The 27,237-nt window shown below is 47.9% G+C and overlaps 1 protein-coding gene across 2 annotated transcripts; it reads left to right on the top strand.

Annotated features, from left to right (window-relative positions):
- Positions 1–27,178, top strand: CA6 (carbonic anhydrase 6). Of its 2 annotated transcripts, none has more exons than XM_035118812.2 (9): positions 1–137; positions 3,924–4,103; positions 17,207–17,355; positions 19,241–19,336; positions 19,888–19,954; positions 20,276–20,433; positions 21,748–21,877; positions 22,404–22,502; positions 24,245–27,178. In XM_035118812.2, exons 1-9 carry the CDS (start codon positions 59–61, stop codon positions 24,856–24,858), a joined length of 1,572 nt encoding a protein of 523 aa, XP_034974703.2. In that variant the 5' UTR covers positions 1–58; the 3' UTR covers positions 24,859–27,178. The 2 variants fall into 2 exon arrangements, with proteins under 2 accessions (XP_034974703.2, XP_034974704.2); XM_035118813.2 differs by having other exon boundaries at positions 21,748–21,871; positions 24,245–27,177.
- The last annotated feature ends 59 nt before the right edge of the window (positions 27,179–27,237 follow it).

The following is a 27,237-nucleotide window of genomic DNA, read 5'->3' on the forward strand; positions in this document are numbered from 1 at the left end:
TAAGAGAAGAAGACGGGCCGTTTCCTCGCTGGCACCTGCTTTCAGACTTGGGAGAGCCATGAGGACTAGCAGCTGGGTGCTCCCCCTGTTCCTTCTGCAGCTGAGCTCTTCTCATGTCCTGCACTGGACCTACAAAGGTAATAAGGAGACAGGATTGGGATGGGGTGCAAGGTGGAGGGTGGGGGAGGCAGTAGGCATTGTATTTAACATTCTGCCTTCTGTTGCTGGAAACTTGCAGGGCTGACACCCCGGTTGAAACGAAAGGCTTAGATTTAAATTGAGCTATATAAGCCAGGCATATTTGCTCAGACATAAATCCTATTTGTTTCCAGCAAGATTTGCTTCCGAGCAAATAGGATGAGAATTGCAGCATCACGCCGTAGTCCTACGCATGGAGGCTTAAAAATAATGCCAAGTCTGCACATGTGGTGGAATGATGGGGTTGAAAGGCAGTGTGGCATAGTGGCTAGTGCATCAGACAAGAGATTGGGGAGATGCAAGCATGTTGGACTGGATGGCCCTTGTGGTCTCTTCCAAACTCTATGATTCTATGATTTAAAGCGCATTCCTTCTCCCCCAAGAATCCCGGGAACTGTAGTTTATCCCCAACAGAGCTGCTGTTGTTAGCTCTCACAATAAACTACATATCCCAGAGTTCTTTGGTGGAAATGTGCTTTGTAGTGTGCACATGGTTACAGATTCAAATCCCCGTTTTTAGCTCTGAAGTGGTGTCTTGGAGAAATTTACAACATCTCAGCTAGCTTGACTCAAAGAGTTGTTGCGAGGATATTTTTTTTAAGTTCCCTGGGGGAAACATAGGGTATCAAAGGACTAAATATAAATTGAGGTGGTGGTGTGGGTTGTATCATTACAGTGGGAGATATACAAGTTTTTGTTTTTAATGTCCTGTGTAAAGGAAAATTCCATGCCTGCAGAAAAATATTTATTCTTTGTGGGGAAGGGTAATGCAACCCCCTTAATAAAACGAAGCAAGAACTTAACACCTCTTATGCTATGTTAGGGTTGCCATATTACAAAAAATGAGAATCCGGACACAAGAGGAGTTGAGCTTTTTTTGAACTATTTTTTAAAAGGAAATTTGCCCAAAAAACAACACTTCCGACCAGTGTTCAAAACTCCCATTGTTCTAGGCCAGGAATCAGCATGTTTTTACATGAGTAGAATGTGTCCTTTTATTTAAAATGCATCTCTGGGTTATTTGTGGGGCATAGGAATTTGTTCATATTTTTTTTCAAAATATAGTCCGGCCCCCCACAAGGTCTGAGGGACAGTAGACCGGCCCCCTGCCAAAAAAGTTTGCTGACCCCTGTTCTAGGCGCATTTTGTGACAGGGAATTTCATTGGCGTGAGCATTTTCTGAGCTCTGGCCACAGTGCTGTGCCTAAGATTTCAGATTAAAACTGCAGAGTGGAAGGAAAGGAGGACCTTTTCCTGCCTCCCCACTTCCAGCTACTCTCTGAAGACTGGAGAAGAGACCCTCTTAAGAATATTAGGGGGGTGGGCAGGGGAAGGACTAGACCATGTGAAAAATGAACATAATATTTTAGCTGCAGTTCATTCATTTTCAGCTTTGTATTGTTATTTTAAAAAGCGTGCCTAGACATTCTGTTGTTGCGCCCATAACCTAGGTCAGGGGTAGACAATCTAAGGCCCGGGGCCCGGATGCAGCCCAATCACCTTCTCAAGCCAGCCCGCGGACAGTCTGGGAATCAGCATGTTTTTACATGAGTAGAATGTGTCCTTTTATTTCAAATGCATCTCTGGGTTATTTGTGGGGCCTGCCTGGTGTTTTACATGAGTAGAATGTGTGCTTTTATTTCAAATGCATCTCTGGGCTATTTGTGGGGCATAGGAATTTGTTCACTATTTTTTTTCAAAATATAGTCTGGCCCCCCACAAGGTCTGAGGGATGGTGGACTGGCCCACGGCTGAAAAAGGCTGCTGACCCCTGACCTAGGTTTAAGGTGTCATTTAGCTCTTAGCTTTCATATATCAGCTTCTAACACTGCTTCCGACATGGGTTGCCATACCGGACAATTTTACCGATTTTCAGAAATTCCGCCCAACGGACGAATCCCAGATATGTCCCGGAAATTCCGGACATATGGCAGCCCTAGCTATGTATATAATATACATATATATAAGCAATTATCAGCAATGCAGATATATTGTCAGAAAACAGTAGGGAGAATCTATCCCTGGAGCACAGGCTGCTCCCCACAAAACAGGACCAGAGGGAGTGAAGTCAGACCAGACCACTGGTCCACTGAGTTCAGTAGCACTTACAGAGACTGACAGTAATGCTGCAAGACTGCACACAGGGATCTTTCCCTTCCCTGCCTGGAGATGCAATGGGTTGAACCCAGGACCGTCTGCAGGCAAAGCAAATTCTCTAACTGCTGAGCTCCAGGCCTCCATTCATATGACCAAATTGATCTAGGATTGGAATGAGCAGTTGGCTCAGGCTCAACTAGGGAGCATTATGGCACTAACAGGAGGTCTCTTCACTGTGACTCTCTCAACTCAGGGATAGCCATCCTGGTGCCCTCCAGATGTTGCAGGCTACAACTCCCTTCATCCTGACATTTGGCCCTGGGGGCTAGGGGTTGAGGGGAGTTGCAGTCCAACGTCATCTGGAAAGCCACAGGTTCCTATCCCTGTTTTGAACAGTCTTAATAGCAGCCAGAACAGCCACTCATGCAGAGACACAGCAGGGAGCTTCCTTTCTGGAAGGTGCTCCCAGGAGCCTTGAGCCCAGGCATGGGGAAGCTGTGTCTCCCCACTTCCCTCCCCCCCTTCATATTGCTGGACTACAGCCTCCACCATCCTTGTCCATTAGCCATTCTTTTGGAGGCTGCTGCAAAAAGGCCAATGCGTCTGTTTTCTGCCTCGTCTCTGCTGCACTTTCCTTTGGAAAGCAGTGAGTGTGGCGGAACGGATCGATGCCTCTGACTGACAAAGATGAGAGGAAAGGTTTCGGTATCGATTGCAAACAAAGTAGGGATATTTGAGAGGCAGCTTTGAGGCCCATGCCTGGCCATAAGGGCTAAATATACTGATAAGAGAGACATAGGAAGAGAGAGAGAGGAAAGAGCCTTGTCCATTTGCATGAGTTGCTTTAATGATTTGGGCATTAAAAGAATATTGGAGCTTTTACAGGCAAGCCCCACCACACTACCTAAACAGGCTGTTGTTTACAAGCTGCGGTTGGCTGCCCTGCCCTGACTTGCTGTGATGTCATGGAATGTATTTTATTAATTAAACCACAGCAACATCAAAGCCTTTAGAGTGTTTATACACCAACTTCAGGGAACACCTGAGAAAGTGGCAGGCGGCAAGAGGAGATTCACTTGGATGCGTCTGAGTGGTCAGACCATAAGAACACAACTTCTTAGGGAAGCATTTAGCGCATAAAGCATTGCCCCACACCATAGATTTAAAGCACATTTAAACCACATGGCTTCCCCCCTCCCCAAATATTGGGAACAGTAGTTTACTTCTTACAGAGCTACAATTCCCAGAACCCTTGACAAACTACAGTTCCCATGTTGTTGTTTTTGAAAGGGGGAAGCCATGTGCTTTAAATATATGGTGTACTTTCAAATTAATATTTAACAGGACGGAATTCCAAAAGGCTGGAGCCACCACACAGAAGGCCCTATTCCTATATCATATGAACCTCCTGCAGGTGACCCTCTCTTGTAGAGTGAGTGATCAATTGGGTATAGGAGAGGAGAGACATGGTAGTTCAGGTATCTTGGTCTCAAGCTGCCATGGGCTGTGTGCCTCAGAAGCTGTACCTTGGACTTCTACCCAAGGCAATTTCTTCATTGCAAGCTCAGCCTGACAGCCTCTCCCCTTTCTCTTCCTCTCTTCCCTCCTCTCTGACATTGCTTCTGAAGGGGAACTGGATGAAGTGCACTGGGGAAATCACTTCCCAGACTGCCTCGGAAAGCGTCAGTCCCCCATTGATATTCGGAAGAGGTCTGTCCAATACTCTCCAGAACTGGAACCGCTGGAGCTCCACGGCTATGCTGGGCCCCTGCAAGGAACCTTCACCATGACTAACAATGGGCATTCAGGTGAATATGAGGAACAGGTAAAAAAAGGTGGTGAATCTGCCGAATGGCTGTGGGGAAGGGCACCATGGCTCAGTGGATAAGCATGCAAGATGTCCCAGGTTCAATCCCCAATGGCATCTCCAGGTACAGCTGGGAATGTCCCCTGCCTGAAACCCTGGCCAGCTGCTGCCAGTCAGTGCAGACCATACTGAGCTAGGTGGAGCAAGTGTCTGACTTGGTATAAGGCAGCTCACTGTGTTCCTGGGAATGTGTTTACCTACCATGTCAAGTCCTGATTCACTTCCCAAATGCAGAATAACAATTCAAGACAGGGGTTATTTTCTAGATATGCAAGCCCTTAAGGCTGCTAAATCAGCCCGTCGGTTGATAATAACAAGACATTTCAACAGTTCTTATTCTTTTACAAGGGACATTTATTATGAGACTGTAAAGTAACTGAGCATCATTATCCTTTGTATTACTACTGTGGGGTTGTAGCTTGCCTAAGACCATGAAGACATAGCATTTCCCAATCTCTGTCTTAACCATGGTTATGAGATCAGGAGAACCCTGGAAGCTTGTAGCCTCCCTTAGCCTCTTTCTCCTCTTCTCTGCCATGCAAATTATACACTTCCTTCCCTAATCAGCATGAACCATGGTGTAGCTGTTTGCCCCAAGTTTAAGGCAACCATGGTTAGCTTCAAACCCATTCGAAAACCAGATGCCCCTTGAAACCATGGTTATCTTTGACCCCATTTAAAACCAGGGTTAGCTTGAAACTAATCTGAAACCAAAGCTAGCTTTAAACCCATTTGAAACCAGGGCTTTAAATCTGTTTTTAACCAAGGTTAAAAGCTGGATATAAGTGCCAAACAGCCCCTGTTTTAAGCGTGGTGTAAATTTTGGTGTGATACATAACATCAACCCTGCAATGTCTTTCAAATACCTAGTGATGGTTGAAGTCAGAGTTGTTGGTTTTTTTACATTTTCAGCTGACTGTCATTCACAAAAGCTTCTTTTTTTAATTGACCGAGCTGCCTCTCCTGATCTCGTTTATTTCAGCTTCTTGCTTTGTCATCTCTTTCTTTTCCTTTTTTTAAAAAAAAATCTATTCTGCTAATTTTGTGCTGATTTTCTCAAACTAGAGGCGGGCGATCCAGTCAGCAGCATGTACACAATCGAGAATGTAGGAGATGTTTGCATTTGTTCATGAGACATTAAAAAATAAAAGGACAAAAGAGCGGCTTCCAAAGTTATATGCTGGCTAATCCTTCCCGTGCACTATGGGGATATTTCTAGAATTTATTTCTGACAATGCATAACATGATGAGCAGCGGAGTTGATAGATAAACTCACTGTGTTTGTGTGTTTTTTATACCAGTATAATGTGAATTTGAAAAGCAGGGGAAATGTAGAAACACAGGAAGCCGCCTTATCCCATGCCAGACCATTGGTCAATCTTGCTCAGTATTGTCTACACTGACTGGCAGCAGCTCTTCAGGGTCTCACACAGGGGACATTCCTAGTGCTACCTGGAAATGCTTGGGAATCCTGGGAACTGTAGTTTATTCCTTTGTGGTTATTCCTTCAAATGGCCATTGTAGTGGTTAGCTGCATACTACTCCTAAAAGCCTGGAGGTTCTATTTAGCTGTGGGCAATAGCTACCAAGACTGCATACCTACCATACATTTAAAGCACATGGTTTCTTCCAAAGAATCGTGAGAACTGTAGTTTACCCCTCACAGCACTACAATTCCCAACACACTAGTCTTCCCAGAGTTCTTTTGGGGAAGTCATGTCTAAGCTAGAAAGCTGCACCTTTTTCAGCCTCTGAAGAGAATCTGAAGATCTGTTCTCAAGAGGCAATCTCCTCAACCCATTGATAAACCATCAGCCAACCCTCTTGGGTAAGAATGGACACCTCAGTCTCACCATATGTTTTGACTGGAGAGGGGGAGTAATTCTTCCCACTGTGGAATTAGCTACCACAATATCTGTGGCTGACCACCCATTTAGATTGCTTTAAAGGCGGATTAGACTGAGTTATTATCTATATGAAGTCATTTAAGAAGACCCATTGAAATTAGAGAGGACCTAAGTTAGGCAACATTCATACCATACCTTTAAAGCACTGTGATACCAATAATTCTGGGAGTTCTAGTTTGCCAAGGGTGCTGTTAGGAGGAGAGGACCCCTACTGACCTCTCAGAGTGACAATTCCCAGAGTCCCCTGGGAAGAGGGGTCATTTGTTAAACCACTCTGGGAACTCTTGCTCTGTGAGGGGAATAAGGGGTCTCGGGAGCCCTTAGCAAACTACAGTTCCCAGGGTTCTTTGAGGGAAGCCACAGCTATTTAAAGTAGTAAGGTAAAGGTAAAGGAACCCTTGACCATTAGGTCCAGTCGCGGACGACTCTGGGGTTGCGGCGCTCATCTTGCTTTACTGGCCTATGGAGCCGGCGTACAACTTCCAGGTCATGTGGCCAGCATGACTAAGCCGCTTCTGGCGAACCAGAGCAGCGCACGGAAATGCCGTTTACCTTCCCGCCGGAGCAGTACCTATTTATCTACTTACACTTTGACGTGCTTTCGAACTGTGGTATTGTGCTCCAATTCTCTCTATATCCCTGTTGTGTCGTGCTTAGGGTGTCAGACTAGGACCTGGGAGACCAGGGTTCAAATCTCCGCTCTGTCATGAAACTTGGGTAAGTCATTGCCTCCCAGCCTAACCTACCTCACAGGGTTGTTGTGGGGATGAAACGAGGAGCGGGGAGGACCATGTGCTCCTTAGAGAGAAAGGTGAGGCAGGAATGCAATGGGAAGCAAAAACAAGAACCCATGGATGGCTGACAGATTGGGGGTGGGGGCGGAGGCGGGGGGGGGGGGGGAGCAGTGGAGAACTGAGACAAACTGTCTCCAGGGAAAGGAATCTCTAATTGTATTGCCCCAAGAGATCATTGTTGAGGCTGCCTGCTTATTATACACGGTGTGTATGACCAGCCTCTCATTAGGGGGTTTCAGCACCGCAGTGTTACCAGCCTTTGCTCTCTGAAAATTAGTTGTTGCTTTTTTGTGAACTGCTGTTTTTGTCAAGTTCCCTTCCCCTGGACCCCTTCCCCCTCTTTAGTGCTCTGTATTTTGCATGCAGGCTCATTAAAAAACACCATTGTTGCTGGTCAGCCTAAACCAATTTTTGTCAGGAGTGCATCGGCTGCCCAGGGCTTTGGCAAAACCCTGGCGATTTCCTTCGGCGTGGAGGGAGAACAGCCCCTCAGTCACAGAACCATAGAACTGCTGAGTTGGTAGCAACCCAACGGGTCATCCAGGCCAAACCCCTTCAGTTTATTTTTTTGGGGGTATTTATCCTTCACTCTCTGCGCATGCACAAGGGGAATGAAGGCACTGCTTCTCATGCCGGCCTCTGCCCCGTCCCCTGCAATCTCCCAGCCATCCTTCTCTGCTTTGTTGTTGTTTAGTCGTTTAGCTGTGTCCGACTCTTCATGACCCCATGGACCAGAGCAAGCCAGGCACTCCTGTCTTCTACTGCCTCCCGCAGTTTGGTCAAACTCATGTTCGTAGCTTCGAGAACACTGTCCAACCATCTCGTCCTCTGTTGTCCCCTTCTCCTTGTGCCCTCCATCTTTCTCAACATCAGGGTCTTTTCCAGGGAGTCTTCTCTTCTCATGAGCTGGCCAAAGTATTGGAGCCTCAGCTTCAGGATCTGTCCTTCCAGTGAGCACTCAGGGCTGATTTCCTTCAGAATGGATAGGTTTGATCTTGCCGTTCATGGGACTCTCAAGAGTCTCCTCCAGCACCATAATTCAAAAGCATCAATTCTTCGGCGATCAGCCTTCTTTATGGTCCAGCTCTCACTTCCATCCATCACTACTGGGAAAACCATAGCTTTAACTATATGGACCTTTGTCGGCAAGGTGATGTCTCTGCTTTTTAAGATGCTGTCTAGGTTTGTCATCGCTTTTCTCCCAAGAAGCAGGCGTCTTTTAATTTCGTGACTGTTGTCACCATCTGCAGTGATCATGGAGCCCAAGAAAGTAAAATCTCTCCTCCTTCTCTGTTTGCACTACATTAAATACCTTGCAGGGTGTATGCATTAAGAGCCAGTGTGGCATAGTGGTTAGAGTGTCAAGAGTAAGACCTGAGAGACCAGGGTTCAAATCCCCACTCAGCCAAGAAGCTCCCTGGGAGACCTGGCACCTGTCATGGCAACATAAGGCTAACCTGCTTCTTAGGGTTGTTGTGAGGCTAAAATGGAGGAGAAGATTTAAAACAGGGGTCAGCAACCTTTTTCAGCCTTGGGCCGGTCCGCTGTTCCTCAGACCATGTGGTGGGCCGGACTATATGTTGTTGGTTTTTTTTGGGGGGGGGGGAATGAACGAATTCCTATGCCCCACAAATAACCCAGAGATGCATTTTAAGTAAAAGGGCACATTCTACTCATGTAAAAACACGCTGATTCCTGGACCATCCACAGGCCGGATTGAGAAGGCGATTGGGCCGCATCTGGCCCACAAGCCTTAGGTTGCTGTCAGAGGGCCTGGTATGGCTACTCTAGAGTAACGACTCCAGCATGGTCTTTTAAGGTTTTTATTAAGTGCTGATTATTTACAGTGTTCAGAGCAGTAAAAATGCATCCTTAAGGTGAGGTGTCTGAACTCCCGAATGGCGATTGGCGCGTTTTCTTCCAGCACCACAGCTTTGGCAGACCCAACCTCTTCCCCCTACGTTTGCGTCGCAATTCGGGAGTTGGGGGAATTGGCCTCCCCCCTGTGCGTCCAACTTCCTGTCCCACCTGCGGCCTGGGCTCCACAACCTTGCCTGAGCCTCGGACACCACTTCCTGACTCTCCGCTGGAGGCAGAGCTCTCCTTACTCTCTCCCGCGCTTGGGGATGGGCTGGAACTTAAGATGGGAGGGACTTCCCTGTATCCCTCGTCCCTCACATCCATCCCCCTCCCAGGCTCCTCTCCCCCCCTTCCTAGTGGCTCTCCGCTTGCTGGGGACGAGTGAAACCCCAAGAAGTCTGTGGCATCCGAGCCTGTGGGTGTAAAAATTTCCCCCCAATCCTGCGATCTTTCTCCTTCCCCCTGAGAAGATGGGAATCCCAAGAAGTCAGTGGCGTCAGAGCTGGTGGGAGTAAAAATGTTCTGCCAGTCCTCTCCTGCCTCTGACGTCGTTGACCTCGGTGAAACCCACACCTCTTCTTCCGTGTCCTCAAATTCCGCTTCCCATCTCCATGGAGAGCTGCTGCCTGCTATCCCTTCCTCCTGCCCCTCCCCCTCTCCCTCCCTTTCCATGTGCCAGGGCTTGGGCCTGTGGGGGAATAGGGCGTGGAACTCTTCCACTAAAAATTCCTCAGGTACTTCTGTGGCCGGTATCCACTCATTGTGGGACGGCGGAGTGTCCTCCCATGCTATCAGGTACTCCAGTCCTCTCACCCCTCTCCTTGAGTCTAAAATCTCAGTTGCCTCATTGAGCTGTCGGGCGTCTCCCGTCTCCCCCCCTCCCTCTGGAGGCTGATCGCTGTCCCTGAACCTGGTACTTTCCCTGTACGGCGACAGCAGCGATCTATGAAACACTGGGTGCACTCTCATGTCCTCCGGCAGTGCTAGCCTGAAGGCTACCGGGTTGACCTGTTGCGTGACCGTGAAGGGGCCCAGCCTCCTGGGTGCTAACTTCTTGCATCGCCCCCTGGTGGGAAGACCTTCCGAGGATAACCAAACCTTGTCCCCCACCCTGATGACCTCTCCCGGTCGCCTGTGGCGATCTGCCCCCTTCTTGTACGCTTCCTTGGCCCTCTCCAAGTGTTCTCTGAGCTGCTGGTGCACCGTCTCCAGGTCCTCTGCCCAATCCTCTGCCTGTGGGCCCTCTTCCTCCTCCTCCCCCTCCCTCTCCGGGAAAGATCTGAGGTCGCGCCCGTAGTTGGCCTTAAAGGGCGACACCCCTGTGGAGACGTGCACCGCATTGTTGTAGGCAAATTCTGCCAGTGGCAGGCGATCCACCCAGTCCGTTTGCCTCTGGCTGACGTAACATCTCAGGTACTGCTGCAGAATGGCGTTGACCCGCTCCGCCTGTCCATTGGTTTGCGGGTGCCTAGCCGTCGACAAGCTGACCTCCACCTGCAGGAGGTTCATGAGCCGCCGCCAGAACCTGGAAACAAATTGGCGGCCACGATCCGAAATAACCCTTAAAGGCAATCCATGCAGTCTGAATACGTGGTCAACAAACAGTTTGGCCGTCTCTTCTGCCGAGACCGCCCTGGCACACGGTATAAAATGGCACATTTTGGACATGAGGTCCACCACCACCAATACTGCGGTCTTGCCCCTGGACGACGGCAGGTCTGTGATGAAGTCCATGGACACTACTTCCCACGGCCTGTGCGGTGTGGCTAAGGGCTCCAGCAAACCAGCTGGTGGCGCTCTGACCACCTTTGCTCGCTGGCAGGTGTCACATCCCCTTACATAATCCCGAACATCCTCCCGCACCCCTGGCCACCAGAAGTGTCTCATGACTAGGTGAGTGGTTTTGTCCCTTCCAAAATGACCCGCCGTTGGGTTGTCGTGCATCTGCTTGAGGGCCTTACCTCTCAGCTGTTTGGTTGGCAGGTACAGGGCTCCCTTGTAAAAAAGCAAACCCCTCCTTTCCTCAAAGTCTTTGGCCTGCTCCCCCCCCCTCTCAGTTCTCTGAAGATGCGGGTGGCAAATTCATCAGCTGCTGTCAGTGCTGTGAGTTCTGCCTCGCTCACCACTGCTGCTCCGCAGGACCATGCTGATGGGGGGAAAATATGCCTGGGTGCCGGTGGCAACTCCTCCTCCATGTACTCTGGCTTGCGGGAGAGGGCATCCGCCCTGACATTCTGCTCTCCCGGGATGTAGTGGATGGAGAAGTTGAAGTTCGAGAAGAACTCTGCCCACCGTATCTGCCGCTGGTTGAGCACCCTGGCAGTTCTCCAGAACTCCAGGTTCTTGTGGTCTGTGCACACCTGGATGGGGTGCTTGGCGCCCACCAGGAAGTGTCGCCAGTGCTGGAACGCAGCGTGGATCGCGAGAAGTTCCCTGTCAAACACTGTGTAGTTGCGTTCCGGCTGGGTCAGCTTCCTGGAGAAGAAGGCACAGGGTCTCCACTCTCTGTTGGCGTCCAGTTGCAACAGAATCGCTCCCAGAGCCTTGTCCGAAGCATCTGTCTCCAGGCGTAGGGGCGCATCCTGCACCACGTGGAACAGGTGCTGATCTGAAGCGAATACCCTCTTGAGGCTTTCGAACGCTGCTTGCGCCTCTGGTGTCCACCGGAACTTCTGCTTGCCTCTCAGGCAGTCGGTGATAGGAGCCGTGACGCGAGAGAAGTTCTTGATGAACTTCCTGTAGAAGTTCGCGAAGCCTAGTAGGCGTTGGGCATCTTTGCGCGTCCTGGGGCTGTGCCAGTCCAGGATGGCCTGCACCTTGTCCTTGTCCATCGCCAGCCCCTTGTCTGACAGCTTGTAGCCTAGGAAGTCCACTTCTTTGGTGTGAAACTTGCACTTCTCCAGCTTCACATACAGGTGGTTGTCCTTCAGGCGCTGCAACACCTCCCTGACATCCTTCACATGCTGCACTGGGTCATTGGAGTAGATAAGGATGTCATCCAGAAAGACCAAGCAGTTCTTGAAGAGGAGGGACCCCAGGACGTGGTGCATGAAGGCCTGGAAGCATGCGGAGCCCCCTTGCAACCCGAAGGGCATCACCAGATATTCAAAAGAGCCCAGAGGCGTGAACATCGTGGTTTTCCATTCATCACCCTCCCGGATCCTAATCAAGTTGTACGCCCCTCTTAGGTCGAGCTTGGTGAAGATCTTGCCCCTGCGTGCCGCTGTCAGGAGATCATCCACTCTGGGCATGGGGAAAGCCACTGGCTCTGTCACCGAATTCAGCCGTCTAAAATCCACCACCAGACGGCGCTGTTGCGTGTCTTTCTTGTCCACCCAGAAGACCGGGCTGCCCCCTGCTGCCTTGCTTTCTCTGATGAACCCCCGCTTGAGGTTCTTGTCGATGAAAGCACGCAGATCCTCCAGTTCCTGATCTGACATGGCGTACAGCTTGGCTGGGGGTATAGTTGCCCCTGGCACCAGGTTGATCTGGCAGTCAAAAGGCCTGTGTGGGGGTAGGTGGTCGGACTCCGCTTCGCTGAAGACCTCCTGCAGGTCCCAGTACGGCTTGGGTATTGCCTCACCCCCCTTGACGTGCATGGTGGCCACCGTGGCTATCGGAGGCCCCTCCCCTGGTTGGTGCTGCATGCAATGTTCCAGACAAAAGTCCGATCCAAAAGTGATGCATCTCTGGTGCCAACTTATGGAGGGGTCGTGGCGCGTCAGCCAGCTCATGCCCAAGACGATGGGGGGGTCTGAGATGGTTGTGACGTTGAAAGCCAGTGTCTCTGAGTGCCTTCCCACCGTCATTCTCATGGGGGGGGTTTGATGCGTGATGGCCCCTCCCAGCAGCTCTCTGCCGTCAATGGTGGCCACGTGCAGGGGAAAATCCAGCTGCAGAAGTTGGATCTGGTGCTCTTCCGCAAAGTTTCTCGAGAAGAAGTTGGCTGAGGCACCACTGTCAATTAAGGCGAGGACTGTCAGGGGATAGCCATTTGGGAGCGTGAGCGTGACTTCTAGAACCACTCCTGCTCTGGGAGGGGTGGGCTGGCTGTGCTCCTCTCTGTGCGGGTGGGCGGGCGGGGGCTGTTGTCTGCTGACTGTGCCTGGCCGCTCCCCCTTGTCTCCTGCAGCCAGGCTGTCTCGTTTCCCTGCTGTGGTGCTGCGTCAGCTGGGGAAGGTACAACCGTTCCCGCCTTTCCTTGCCACTCTCTGCGATGAGGGCAGTCTCTGACGCGATGCCGGGGGGAGTTGCAGAGAAAGCAATTCCCGCCTCTTCCCTCCTTGCGTCTTGGCGCCGCCGGGGTTTGAAAAGCCCCCGCGCGCGCTCCTCCGATCTCCATCGGTTCCGGCTCTGGGCTTGGCCTGGGCGGGTGTGGGGGCGGGCCCTGGGGTGGGGTTTGGTGATGTGGTCTGTCTTGGGAGCGTGGGAACCAGGGTTTTGCTGCGCGCGTCGCTTGTTTGTCATTCCATCTGGATTCCTGTCTCACCCCCACCGCTAGCGCCGCTTTGCTTAACTCATCCATAGTTCGCGGTTTGGGACCTCTTGCCAGCTCATCCTTAACGTCTGCGTGCAAACCCATGTAGAAGGCTGATTTCACTGGCTCACTTTGCAGATCCCACCCCAGTTTGTGCACCAGCATGGTGAATCTCGCCCAGTAGTCCCTAACTGTCGATTTTCCTTGTGTTAAGTTATGAAGCTCCTCTTTAGTGGCCTCCATTTCACTGTCACTAGCGTACATTATTTTTAAAGCTTCTAGAAATAATTTTGCGTTCTTCATGCAAGGATTTTTTTGCGCGATGAGCGGTCTTACCCATTCTCGGGCGGCCCCCGTCAAATGCTCTATGATAAAGGAGACTCTGTGCGCGTCATCTGGGAATTCTGCTGCATGCAATTCCAGCGCATAATTTATTTCTGTCTCGAATCCTAGGTACTCCCTAGGGTCGCCGCTAAACTTGGTGACTAGGCTCTGTCCCCTTCTCACTTGGACTAGCTGCGGCTGGGGCACCCCCCCACCTCTAGCGGCTTTCTCCTCTTCCAACTTCTTCTGTAGGTCCAAAACCATCACCCTTAGCTGTTTCTCAGTCTCCTCTTTTGTCCTCACCTGGTCCACCAGCTTGTTCAGCTCCTCCTGCGCCCCTCGCGCTTCCTCCTGAGCGGCATGCAATTGCTGCTGTGCGTGCGCTGTGAGGTTCTGCAGCTCCTGCTTCGCTGCTTCGGCCTCCAGCCTCCAATGCTCAGCCTCTTGAGCGCTCATCGCTGCACTCCAAAGTAGCCAAAAAAAAGATTCGGGAGTTGCTGTCAGAGGGCCTGGTATGGCTACTCTAGAGTAACGACTCCAGCATGGTCTTTTAAGGTTTTTATTAAGTGCTGATTATTTACAGTGTTCAGAGCAGTAAAAATGCATCCTTAAGGTGAGGTGTCTGAACTCCCGAATGGCGATTGGCGCGTTTTCTTCCAGCACCACAGCTTTGGCAGACCCAACCTCTTCCCCCTACGTTTGCGTCGCAATTCGGGAGTTGGGGGAATTGGCCTCCCCCCTGTGCGTCCAACTTCCTGTCCCACCTGCGGCCTGGGCTCCACAACCTTGCCTGAGCCTCGGACACCACTTCCTGACTCTCCGCTGGAGGCAGAGCTCTCCTTACTCTCTCCCGCGCTTGGGGATGGGCTGGAACTTAAGATGGGAGGGACTTCCCTGTATCCCTCGTCCCTCACAGTTGCCTACCCCTGATTTAAAACAACAACCATAAGAAGAGCCCATCTGAATAAGGACAGTGGCCCATCTAGTTCAGTAACCAACCAGATGCCTTCTGGGAAGCCTAAAAGCAGGACTGGAGTCCAGTAGCTTGGAGGTATTGCTATCTCCAACAGAGGAGACAGAACATTGCCCTCATGACTAGCAGCTCTTGAGAGCCTTACGCCCTATGAATTCATCTAATCCCCCTCTTAAGCCATTGAAGGAGAGCAAGATGACTTAGATTAGAACATGGGTAGGCAAACTAAGGCCCAGGGGCCGGATCCGGCCCAATTGCCTTCTAAATCCGGCCTGCTGACGGTCTAGGAATCAGTGTGTTTTTACATGCGTAGAATGTGTGCTTTTATTTTAAATGCACCTCTGGGTTATTTGTGGGGCATAGGAATTCATTCATTTATTCCCCCCCCCAAATATAGTCCGCCCTCCCCCCACAAGGTCTGAGGGACAGTGGACCGGCCCCCTGCTGAAAAAGTTTGCTGACCTGACCCCTGACTTAGAACATAAGAAGGGCCTTGCTGGCCGGGTCAGGTCAAAGGCTCATCTAGTCCGGCCTCCTGTTCTGACAGGGCCAGCCAGGCCAAAATTGTTCTTTCCCACTTGCATTTGCCAGCCACTGGTACACAAAGACACCTGCCTCTGACAGTGGAGGGAGGCTGTACAGTCTTCCCTTATTCGTTTGTTTGCATTCCTAACCACGAAAATAAGTCAGGTGCTCTTTCCAAAGTGTATTTGCTGTGGTGTAAAAACAACAACACGGGTGGCGCTGTGCGTTAAACCACAGAGCCTAGGGCTTGCCAATCATAAGGTCGGTGGTTCGAATCCCCATGACGGGGTGAGCTCCCGTTGCTCGGTCCCAGCTCCTGCCAACCTAGCCGTTCGAAAGCACGCCAAAGTCCAAGTAGATAAATAGGTACCACTCCGGCGGGAAGGTAAACGGTGTTTCCGTGCACTGCTCTGGTTCGCCAGAAGCGGCTTAGTCATGCTGGCCACGCTGGCTCCCTCGGCCAATAACGCGAGGTGAGCGGAGTGCCGCAACCCCAGAGTCAGTCACGATTGGACCTAATGGTCAGGGGTCCCTTTACCCTTTAGAAAAACAAAACAAAAACTCGGTCCTGGTTGTCAGTGGACCTTCCTCCCAGTTTGGCCCAATGACCTTCTTTGCAATTCTGTTTTGCTCCCCCCCCCCACATTCCCCTCCCCATGTCGACCAGGCTGCTCAGAAAAAGTAAACAGGGAACAACCCCAATTATGAAACCACAGTTCAAAGCATGATTACACAATTAAACCATTTTTTGTGTGTGTATATCATTATGGCACTTGCTGCAGGCTGTGTTTGTGGGTGTATTTTTATTTTAACTTAGGTTTTTGTTTTGATCCCATCCATCACAAGGGGTATAATCTGCGGAAAGAAACATGTTTTCGGTTGGCTTGCCCTCCGGAGAGCTCCTGAACAAAAGCACTCATCTCCTTCTGAATTCCAAAGCAGGATGGGAATCAGATCCGCTTTTGTTCCTTGCAAAGGAATGAAATGTTCTATTCACAGTTTGGCAGGGGATCTTATAGAGAGGAGGAAGAGTCAATTGTTTCCTGCTCTCTCTCTCTCTCCCTCCCTCCCTCCCTCCCTCCCTCCCTCTCTCCTTCCCCTCCCCCCCACCTTCATTCTGGATTAGATCTATGGCTCTTAAAGTAATGACCAAGTTAATATTGTTCTAAATAACAATAACTGCATTTGTTAGTTGCTTGGGACCAGTTTACCTGTGAGATATTGCCTGACACCATGTATGTACTCTTGACAACTTGGGGGGAAGCAATTGAATTAAAAAACAAGATACAAGCAAATAAACTCAGTCAAAAGCCCAATGCAAAATGATATACATTATAAAATTCCTAAAAACAAGAAAGAGAAGCTAAAAGATGAGCTACCTTAACCACTAAAAGCCTGGGTAAATGAAAATTCCTTAGGCTGGCATCTAAAAACTGAGGACGATGTTTCCAAACCTGTTTCCATCCTGTATTATAGACACGCAAATGCAGCCATCCCTCAAAACCTGAAAGGAAAATTATTACTCCGTGGTGGTGGTGGTTCTTCTTGTTGTGTTTTTTTTTAAAAAAATATCTGTGTATCTTGGATTCATCAATGAGGCATGTTTTAAAATCGAAGAGGCTCAAAGGAGGCTGTTTTCTGGCTCTCACTCCTTCTGCTTCTGCTTTTGCCTGAGCAGCTGTGATACCATGGAACATTCACAAACATTCTAACAGTTCTGGGGAGAGTTGGCCAGCAAGGGAACCTTCACAAGTGGAACTTTTTAAAAGGAAAGGAAAAGTTACCAAGGGTTGTGTTTATAAATGCTACTGCAACATTCTTTTACGTTGCTCTTGCACGTTGTGAATGAGGAACAAAATCGAACAGTGGAACAATAACAAAATATGTACATACATACATACAGTCATACCTCAGTTTAAGTACGCTTCGCTTTGAGTACTTTCAGTTTAAGCACTCCGCGGACCCGTCTGGAACGGATTAATCCACTTTCCATTACTTTCAATGGGAAAGTTCGCTTCAGGTTAAGTAAGCTTCAGGTTAAGTACAGACTTCTGGAACCAATTGTGTACTTAAATCGAGGTACCACTGTATGTATATACATACATACCCATGCGGTTATTATAGCCTTGCTGTAACAGTTGTTTTCCACCTGACCTTACTTCCTGCTTTCACTATGCCTCCCAGTCCAGATAGACCTTCCTTCAACCATGACCATCACCAAAGGGCTTCCAGGGACCTTCACGGCTGTCCAGTTCCATTTCCATTGGGGAGGAATGGATCTTGAGACTAGCGGCTCGGAACACACAGTGGATGGGATGAGGTACATTGCCGAGGTACATTTATTTCCTTGTTTGGTTAATACCACCCCTTTATATCCTAGCTTTCCTTTCAGGGAGCTCAAGGTGGTGTGTCCTAGTTTCTCCAGTCGGCTTTAAATCTGAGCTAGGGTTGCCAGACTCAATAGAGGACAGGACCTGTTCTCTTTTGAGTCTGGAAACCTTAAAGAGAAACCAGCAGACCCTTTGCTTGGAAATTAAACAAAGGGTCTGCTGGTTTCTCTTTAAGGTTTCCAGACTCAAAAGAGAGCAGGGCAATTAAAGGCACAGAAGTCCTGTCCTCTATTGAGTCTGGCAACCCTAATCTGAGCCAAGACTTGAATCCTCGTCTCCCAAGTCGTAGTCTGACACGCTTAACCACAACACTGTGCTGGCAGAAGCTCTCCTAGCTTTGGAAAGAACACCCTTCTGGGCAGCTTGTAGAGGGCTAAATGCTGGCGGTGGGCATGGCCAGAGGCAAAAATGGGCAGACAAGCTTTTCCTTTATTTCTGGTCATGGGTAGGGATTGCCTATTATTCTGACACATGCCGCCATACCTGTTTGAGCACTCGGTTCGAAGGCACGAGATCGAATCCTGGAATTATAATGTCTTTAACTTCCTCAGGAAAAATGCCTAGGGGTTGTTTTCCTTTGCCTCCATGCAGAGGAAAGGGGGTAGGGAACCAAACGCCCGCACTCACAAACTCATAGCAAAAGCAGAAGGTACTTTATACCAGGTCAAGACTATTTCTGGTTGAGCTCAGTATTGCCGACTGGTAGCAACTCTCTAGCAATGTGGGATTGGAGCGCATGGTAAGTAAGCCAGAGCATAGGGCCTCAGATCACGAGGGGCCTCCGAATACAAAAATAAAAATAAAAATCACTAAATGTTATTGTTGTGCTGCAGACTGCAAACCAGAGATCTAAGGCTACACCTATGCATACATTTAAATCACTCTTATGCCACATGCAACAATCATGGCTTCCCCCAAATAATTATGGGAACTGTAATTTTTTGGGAATTGTAGCTCTGTGAGGGGCCTCCCCATAATTACAACACTTTTTTAAAAAGTGCTATGGGCCCTTTCAAATTTGACTTTATGTTAGGGCCTCAACATGTCTTCATCTGGCCTGCTCTTCAAGTGTCAGGAACAGAATGTTTTCCCTTCACTTCCTATTACTGTAATAAATTGAAGAGAGGAGAACTGCAACCTCTGAATTAACACCCTCTGAATTAACAATTCTTCAAGAGGTTTAGCACCATCACCTTTGGTTTTAATCAGGAGGAGAATAGGTTGCTTTGTTTTGCTTGTTAATCGCTCTACAAATGTTAATTCACTTACCAAAGCCAAGATGTCTGTGTTATCAGCTGCAGCCTTTTGTGGGTGTGAATGGCCTGTTAAGAGTGCAATTATCACAGGTGGAACCTCTCTGCATTTCTTTTCCTTCTGACCCCCATTGATTACAATTGCCACCAGCCATGGATCAGGCATCCAACAGAGTGGATTATTGACTGGGAAACCTCAAAGCTTTGCTTTTCCTGCAGGAGAATAATGCAGCTACCTTCTTCTTTTTTTGATAATTGTTGCTTAAAAACAAAATCAAACTAGAGAGACACAAAGGTATAATAATTCTGGTTTCAACAGACATGTATCTGAAGAAGTGTGCATGCACACAAAAGCTCATACCAATGACAAACTTAGTTGGTCTCTAAGGTGCTACTGGAAGGAGTTTTTTTTTATTTTGTTTAGACAAACCGTAAGATTGAAGAATGGCTTGGAACAACTTTATTTCTCCATAGACTATCAGGATCAAATGTGTATGTGCAAGCCATGCGCTCTACCACTCAGCTAAAGGCCTTGCCTGGCTTTTTAACCACTGCCATCCTTCTCCTTTCCCCAGCTGCATATCGTCCATTACAACTCAGCCAAGTACGCAAGCATCGAGCAAGCGAAGGTTCAACCGGATGGCTTGGCAGTTCTGGCCTTTCTCTTCGCGGTAGGTGGCTAATCCAGGCAGAATCTATCTATTTAAATTGAAGATGCATTTGGAAAAAGTTTCAGATTCACAAAAGTCAGTTGCCCAGGTTCTGAGATCTAGAATTGGCAGAAAGTTTGTTTTTCTTCTTCTGGCGAGAAGATGCTGCTTTGTGTGCTGTTGCAAACAATTTGGGTTTTAAAAAGAGAGGAACCACTAGGGGGTGCCAGACAAAAAGAAAAGGCAAAATGCAAAAAAATGTTATCTCTGTGGCTTTTCCCTGTGTCAAAATGTAGCGGTGAAGCATATTATGGATGGGTGGAGAGAGAGAGAAAACAAAGAAAGCTGCCCTATATTAATCAATCTAGCTGAATATTGCCCACTCAGACTGTCAATGGCTCTCTAGAATTTTAGGCAGGTGATATCCCTAGTCAAATCTGGAGATGCCAACGATTGAATTAGGGCCTTCTGCATGCAAAGCAGGTGCTATCACAACTGAGCTATAGATATTCCCCACATCCTTTTCCCATTTGAACATGCCCCATTTTAAAAACTACCCTTCTTTATTGCAGGATGGCAACCTAGAAAACACTTACTATAGCGACTTCATTGCCAGCTTGGCCAAAATCAAGTTAGCAGGTATGTTTCCCTTTAAATCTTGGCATGGTATTTCTTCGTCAAGCAAGATGAAGGTGGATGATTTTGATTCTTTACCACCCTGGTTTTGAGCGGTGGGATATTTCATCGCTGCAGTGTTGGCTAGCTGCTGAAAGCTATCACCCAGTATTTGATCTGCTTTAGACATTGCATAAATCTGAAGAAGTATCTGAAGAAGTGTGCATGCACACGAAAGCTCATACCAAAACATAAAACTTAGTTGGTCTTTAAGGTGCTGCTGGAAGGAATTTTTTTATTTTGTTTTGGCTAAGCCTTTATGTATGTGTGTGTATTTTTTTTTAGGGCAGTCAACTACACTCAACACTCTGGATCTCCTGTCCATGCTTCCAGAAAACCTTGCCAATTTCTATAGATACCAGGGCTCTCTGACCACACCGCCATGCACAGAGAACGTGATTTGGACTGTATTTGATTCACCCATCAAGCTGTCTCACACACAGGTAAGAAAGCACTGGTCTGCATTAGTCTGTCTGTTCCCTTTTTTGTTGAATTTTTCAGTCGCTTTTCAGAATTAAACCCCCAAAGCGATTTACAGCAAGGTTATAATACAGTAATATAAATGTATAAAACATATTAAAACCATAGGCTATGTAAACAGCATACTGTACATTTAAAGCACATTTATGCCACATTGTGCCCTCCAAAGAATTTTGGGGATTATAGGTGGTTAAAGATGCTGGGGATTTTATCACTGAGAGGGAGCAACCGACATGGTCCGAGCCCCATGTTGGGCAAAATATTCTTGCATTGCAGGGGGTTGGACTTGATGACCCTTGGGGTCCCTTCCAGCTCTATGATTCCACATTTCCCAAGATTCTTTGGGAATGCTTCAAAAGTATGGTGTGTACTCAGCTATAATAGAGTAAAAGCATCAAATCATTGGGGCAACCAAAACACTTGGGAAAGCAAGAATATACCGTATTTTTCTGTGTATAACACACCCTCGTGTATAAGGATGTGTTTTGGGGACTCCAAATTAAGAAAATGGGGGGAGATTGCCCAGAGTTGCTGAGCTTTTGGGGGGGGCAGATTTGAGATTTTTTACGGGGGGGGGATGCTGAAAATCGGTCACCCAATTGACCTAACCCACCACTTGTGTGTGCTGCAAAAGCCACCGTTAGTCTGTCCCCTCGCCGGCAGAAGCTGCCGATCGCCCGCCCAATTCATGCAGCGACAGCCAATCAACACCAACTCTTGACGCAGCCACCAATAACATGCCCGATAGCTGCTGACAATCTCTGGCTTGCGGCAGCAACCAATTCCATGTTCCCCGTTTGCATTATCCATGTATTTTCCTGGCACAGGAATGCTGTCAAAACGAATGCCCAGCAGCCTTTCTGGCATAACCATCTCACAGGGAGCTATTCCACCCTCTGGGGTTAACGCACAAGGCCCAGATTATCTCAAGGCCCAGGCAAGTTCATATGAGGAAAGATGCTCCTTTAGGTAAAGGGGTGACAATTATTATTTATATGAGTAGATTAGTGAGCCCCAGCAAACAGCTTTCTCCACCAGCCACTTCAAAACCAAGCAATGTTAAAGACGAACCAGCAAGGATGCTGCACCAGAATGTTAAATGTTGCAGCCTGTGTACCTACCTCCTGTTCCCAAGAGGAATGGCTCTAGGTCGGGTCTGCAGCAAGCCTTAGAATAGGAAGGAGCCTTGCAGTTCTGTTTCCAAGGTAGGACAGAGGTGGAATGTCAAGGAGGAGATTCCTGTTATTCTTGAACATATTGCTTGGCTTTCTTGGTAGATAAAGCTGCTGGAGAATGCCTTATTGGACTGGGAGAACACTACCCTGAGGAACGATTACCGCCACGTCCAGCCCCTCAATGACCGAATAGTCAAATCGTCTTTCCAAGCCAAGGTTACCCAAGGTACAAGTGAGTAGCTCAAGGCCAGCAGGGAGGCAGACGACAGGAGTGGAGGACCCTAGGCATTAAAAGCATGAGAAGAGCCTGCTGGGTCAGGCCAAAGGCTCATCTAGTCCAGCACCCTGTTCTCACAGTGGCCAGCCACGTGCCCCAGTGGCAAGCACCCAAGCAGGATCCGAGCACAAGAGCATTCTCCCGTAGCATAAGCCCTGCCTTATGTTACAAGCACTGCTGAGACTACAGTCGTACCTTGGAAGTCGAACGGAATCTGTTCCGGAAATTCGTTCGATTTCCAAAACGTTCAGAAAGCAAAGCACGGCTTCTGATTGGCTCCAGGAAGATCCTGCAGCCAATTGGAAGCCCCGTCGGATGTTTGACTTCCAAAAATAGTGTGCAAACCGGAACAGTCACTTCTGGGTTTGCGGCGTTCGGGAGCCAAAAACATCCGAGAACTACAAGCTGTTCAAAAACCAAGGTACGACTGTATATAAAAATAAGAAGAGGATTAAGCCTAACTATCCTTCCATTGCTCCAGAAATGTGTCAACCGTCAACCGTCTCTTCCACACTTGATGAAATACGGACTCAGCTGCAGGCAATGAAGAAGCACGTTCTGGCTATAATGGGGAAACCTGGTAAGAGAATAAGACTTCTTCCCCTCCCCATGCCCTGAATATTTATGGCATGTTTTCTGTTCTTAAATTTGCAAGTTGCTAGAAGACTTATTTTTTGGATTTAGGCCCTGACCTTCCTCTCCAAGGAGCCCAGGGCGCCAAACAGATTTACAAACAAAAACAAAGCAAACACATTCTAAAACAGGTTAAAACACTCTAAAAATGATAACAATTGAAAACATCTAAAAACAACAACAGCTGCGATTAAAAACTTCGTTTATCCAGTGATCTTCACGTCGCTGGGAATTGCATCCCTCAGCTACTAAATGCCTGGGTGGACAGGAATGGTTCCTTTTAAAAAAATTATTCAGTTTTACAATATACACTTGAATTTAAACATTAATAATGATAAGCATATAGGATTCCCTGAACCCTTAGACTTCCGTCCACCCCTCCATGGTTTCCATTGTCAAACTTTTTCTACTGCATCCTATACTTTCTCCATTTATCTTAAAAAATCCATTATTACCTTAGTTTTTCATATATTACAAGTGTTTATAATCCTACCAAAGATTTTAGCTGTTTACAGTGTTCTCTTAGATAACTTATACATTTTTCCCGTTCCTTGTTAAAGTTTCTATCTTCCTGGTTTCTGATTTTCCCAGTCATTTTCGCCATTTTGGCGTATTCCATCATCTTCATCAGCCATTTGTCTCTGGTCAAGACTTTATGTTGTTTCCATCTCTGGGCCAGTAGCATCCACACTGCTGTCGTGTACATAAATAGTCTTTTCTACTCCTTTGGTATTTCTGCATCTAGAATTCCTAGTAGAATAGCTTCCTGATTTTTTCCACCATCATTATTTTAATATATTTTTTCCAACTCATGATATATCATATCCCAGAATGCTTTGGTTATCTTGCACATCCACCACATGTGGTAGAACGTGCCTTCCTTCTCCTTACATCTCCAACATTCATTTGAAGCAGTTCTATACATTTTTGCTAATTTAAAAAGGTAAATGACCCCTGACAGTTAAGTCCAGTTGCAGACAACTCTGGGATTGTGGCACTCAACTTGCTTTACTGGCCGAGGGAGCCGACATTTGTCCGCAGACAGTTTTTCCGGGTCATGTGGCCAGCATGACTAAGCCGCTTCTGGCAAAACCAAAGCAGCGCATGGAAACGCCTTCCCGCCGGAGCAGTACCTATTTATCTACTTGCACTTTTTGGCATGCTTTTGAACTGCTAGGTTGGCAGGAGCTGGGACCAAGCAACAGGAGCTCACCCCATCGCGGGGATTCAAACCGCCGACCTTCTGATCAGCAAGTCCTAGAGGCTCGGTGGTTTAGACCACAGTGCCACCCGTGTCCCTTTTGCTAATTTAGTAGGTGTTAAATACCAGCGATACATCATTTTCATATAATTTTCCTTCAACGTACAGCATGCTGTAAATTTTAGGACAGGAATGTTTTCAAATTCATCCTGAATTCATCCAGCTGGTCACATCCCCTTAAACCAGGCTTCCTCAAACTCAGCCCTCCAGATGTTTTGAGACTATAATCCCCACCATCCCTGACCACTGGTCCTGCTAGCTTGGGATCATGGGAGTTGTAGGCCAAAAACATCTGGAGGGCTGAGTTTGAGGAAGCCTGCCTTAAACAAAGGGCAGTGGGTTATGGTTCCGCTGGAAGAGGACCAGCCTATTGTAGAACAAATGTCTTTCCCAGCCCACGCCTGAGAGGTTCTGATTGGTTCTTCCAGGTCACATCCCGGTCCACGCCCAAGCTCTTTACTTCTCCCGTGACAACACGGCCAGCTATGCCGAGGTGCGCCCCCTGCAGGCCATGATGCTCAAAACCTTCACGCTTTGCTTCTGGGCCCAGAACCTGAACGAGGGGCGGCAAACGGTCTTCTTCTACTCCACCCCGGAGAGGGACAATGAGCTGGTGGTCACCGTGGGCACCAGTGTGGGTGTGTCCATTGGGGGCACAGCGGTGCAGTTCGACTTGCACCGCAAGTCCGAGGAGTGGGTCCACCACTGCATCACCTGGGCCTCCGACTCGGGCACCGTCAACCTGTGGGTCAACGGAGCCAAGGGCACGGTCAAGAACGTCCAGAGAGGCTACGTGATCCAGAGCGGCGGGAAGGCGCTCCTTGGGAAGTACAAGAACCCTGTGATGGACATCTTCGCCAACCCATTTTCCGGTTGGATGAGCCACGTCAACCTCTGGAGCAGCCTCCTAGACAACAACGATGTCCAGGAACTCACCCTGTGCAAGCAGGACAACCAGAAGGGGGATATCATATCTTGGGGGGAAACACCCATGACCTTGTGGGGGGGTGTGGTGGTTGATGCTGACACCAGCTGCGGGTGATTCTCGCTGATCAGGCATGAATCCGTGCTGAGAGGTAAAAAAAAAAACCTGATTGGTTGGGACCCAAATGTAGTCTTTACTCCCCACCTTTCCTTCAAGATATCCAGATTATAGACTAATTCTCCTTCCACGCTGAGAGCTTCTCCAGGTCTTCTAATGACTGGGCCAGATCCTTGGGGGGAGAGGAGGGGATATTCTCATTGCAGGAAAATCTCGCCAGGGGATGAGGAAGATATGCCCCGTATTTCTTTCATGTTTATTACCGATTATGTCAGCATGAAATGGAAATGAACACAAACTGCAGGAGACGGCAAGAGGCAGAGGGGGGGGGGAATCTTCATTCTGTATTTTTTGTTCTTGTTTGGGGGCCTGTTTGTGAGATCATGTAGAATTGTCTGTGTTTCGGATACTTCTCCCTGCATAGCATGATAATCCTTATAGAGAGGGACCCTGGGAGAAGTAAAGATAAATCACCTGATTGTCCCACAGAGAGTCCTCCATATCAGGGTAGTGATGAGAGATAGACAAAGCCTTAGATTAGCTGGCAGGTTTAGCCATGTGTGGCTAATGTGAGGGGTGGGGAGGAGATCCCCACCCTCTTCCCATCCCAATCACGTTTGGGTCACATCCTCACCATTCATTGAAAGCTGCCCCTTATGCCACTCTCTTCCCCCAGAGAATCTTTGGAACTGTAGTTTTTTAAGGGTGCTGGGAACTATAGCTCTGCAAGGGGTTTCCTAAACACTCTCAGCACCTTTAACAAACTACTGTTCCCAGGATTACTTTGGGGGAAGCCATGCCTTGCTAAAAAGCAGTGTAAGAGTGTGTTAAATGTACAGTGTGTGGAGATGACCACCTATCTGCCTAAACATTTTGCATGATTCAGAGCCATCCTAGATCCCTGATTGCCCTGTCCTCTTAAGTCCTGAAAACATATCCTCCTTTCATATCTGCATGGGTGCCATTGACGCTACATCTGCACTTCTCAGGATCCTGATGTGTGTGCGTTGGTGACATTGTTTGTTCCAGCTTTCAAAATATGCAACTAAATCTTATTTCATGCATGGATAGATATACACACTTCCTGATATATGGTTACTGCCATTTTGTTTCGGAAGGGAAGATTAGCCTGCAAGTGTGATCCTGAGAAAAACCGCATTTGAATTTAAATCAGAGGTTTACACACCCCCAAGCATTTATTGGCTAAATCATCTGGGTGTGATCTGAGTACTGAGTTTAGGTTTATGAAAACAGGAGGACACAGGCCTCTCTTTGAAGCAGAATTGTTTGCAAACCCGTTAGGGCTTAACCTCAATCAACTCCACCTGGGAAACTGGAGATGGGATTAAACCAATGCTGTGTGCATTTCATGGCAAAACAAACATGTTTAGGGTTTTTTGTTTTCTTCTTTGGCTTCTAGAGGCAGTACAACCATGTTATAATGATAATAAAGTATGCACCAGTTAAACCTGGCTTGTCATTCCCGAGTTTTAGCAACACTAAACATTCTTGTGTTTTTTTCAGGCTTTATAAGATGACTTTTATTTTTTGCTCTATTTACAAAAATAGACAATGATCTTTTGTACAAAATGTATCCCCCTTCCAGGGAAATGAAAAATAACAATCAACCAGCAAACAGTACACACAGTGTCCACTCATTTTACAAAATTGTCTTTTTAAACACTCTTCCCCTTTGTTCATAGACAAATACTGTTTTGTTGTTTTGTGGGGCAGGTGAGAAACTCATCATGCACCTTGAAACCAAGGACACCTCCAGACTGTCATTGTTTTCAAGAGGGATTCAATCATATACTGGCAAATTCAGGTTGCACCATTATAGTTGCTTGGGAGTGTGTCGAACAAATCCAATTCTCTTTTTGCAGTAAGGAAAGTGATGAGGGAAATGAGCTGGAAAGTGTGGATTAATACTTGCTGTGTTGCAGATTCATTTAACCTCTTGCAAACGTATTAAAATGGATGCTTAATAATAGGCAGTCTGGAGGCACTTGAAGATCAATCATATATTGTGATTAAACTTGTGTGTCTTGTTATATGAAGTCCAAACAAGCAACAATTAAAAATGGATGGGATGGGGCAGACGGTAAGTAAACAGAAACCCATAATGAAACTGGGAGATTTACAGTAGGTCGAAGCTCAAAACTTACTGGGCAGCAAGATCAACTGAACATGCTGGGACTCAAAATTCTTGAAAAAGAAGCATTTGATTGCATTGCCAATTCCTTAGGACAACTCGGGTCAATTATGGGAGCCTACCTTGATCGTTGAGACCAGCTGAGCGTCCCAATAAATGGAGTGTGTGGCTGAGACCCTAGCTGCATCTGCTTTGCATGTAGAGAGCCCCAGGTTCAATCCCAGGCA

The sequence above is a fragment of the Zootoca vivipara genome, chromosome 6 (assembly GCF_963506605.1).
Source record: "Zootoca vivipara chromosome 6, rZooViv1.1, whole genome shotgun sequence".
NCBI classification, from domain to species: Eukaryota; Metazoa; Chordata; class Lepidosauria; order Squamata; family Lacertidae; genus Zootoca; species Zootoca vivipara.

What these genes read in the sequence shown, in the direction of transcription:
- CA6 (XM_035118812.2), top strand. Translation starts at nt 59, where the DNA reads ATGAGGACTAGCAGCTGGGTGCTCCCCCTGTTCCTTCTGCAGCTGAGC. An exon ending in TTCTGGCCTTTCTCTTCGCG is followed by an intron (nt 19,337 to 19,887) that starts GTAGGTGGCTAA and finishes TCTTTATTGCAG; the next exon opens with GATGGCAACCTAGAAAACAC. An exon ending in TCAAGCTGTCTCACACACAG is followed by an intron (nt 20,434 to 21,747) that starts GTAAGAAAGCAC and finishes CTTTCTTGGTAG; the next exon opens with ATAAAGCTGCTGGAGAATGC.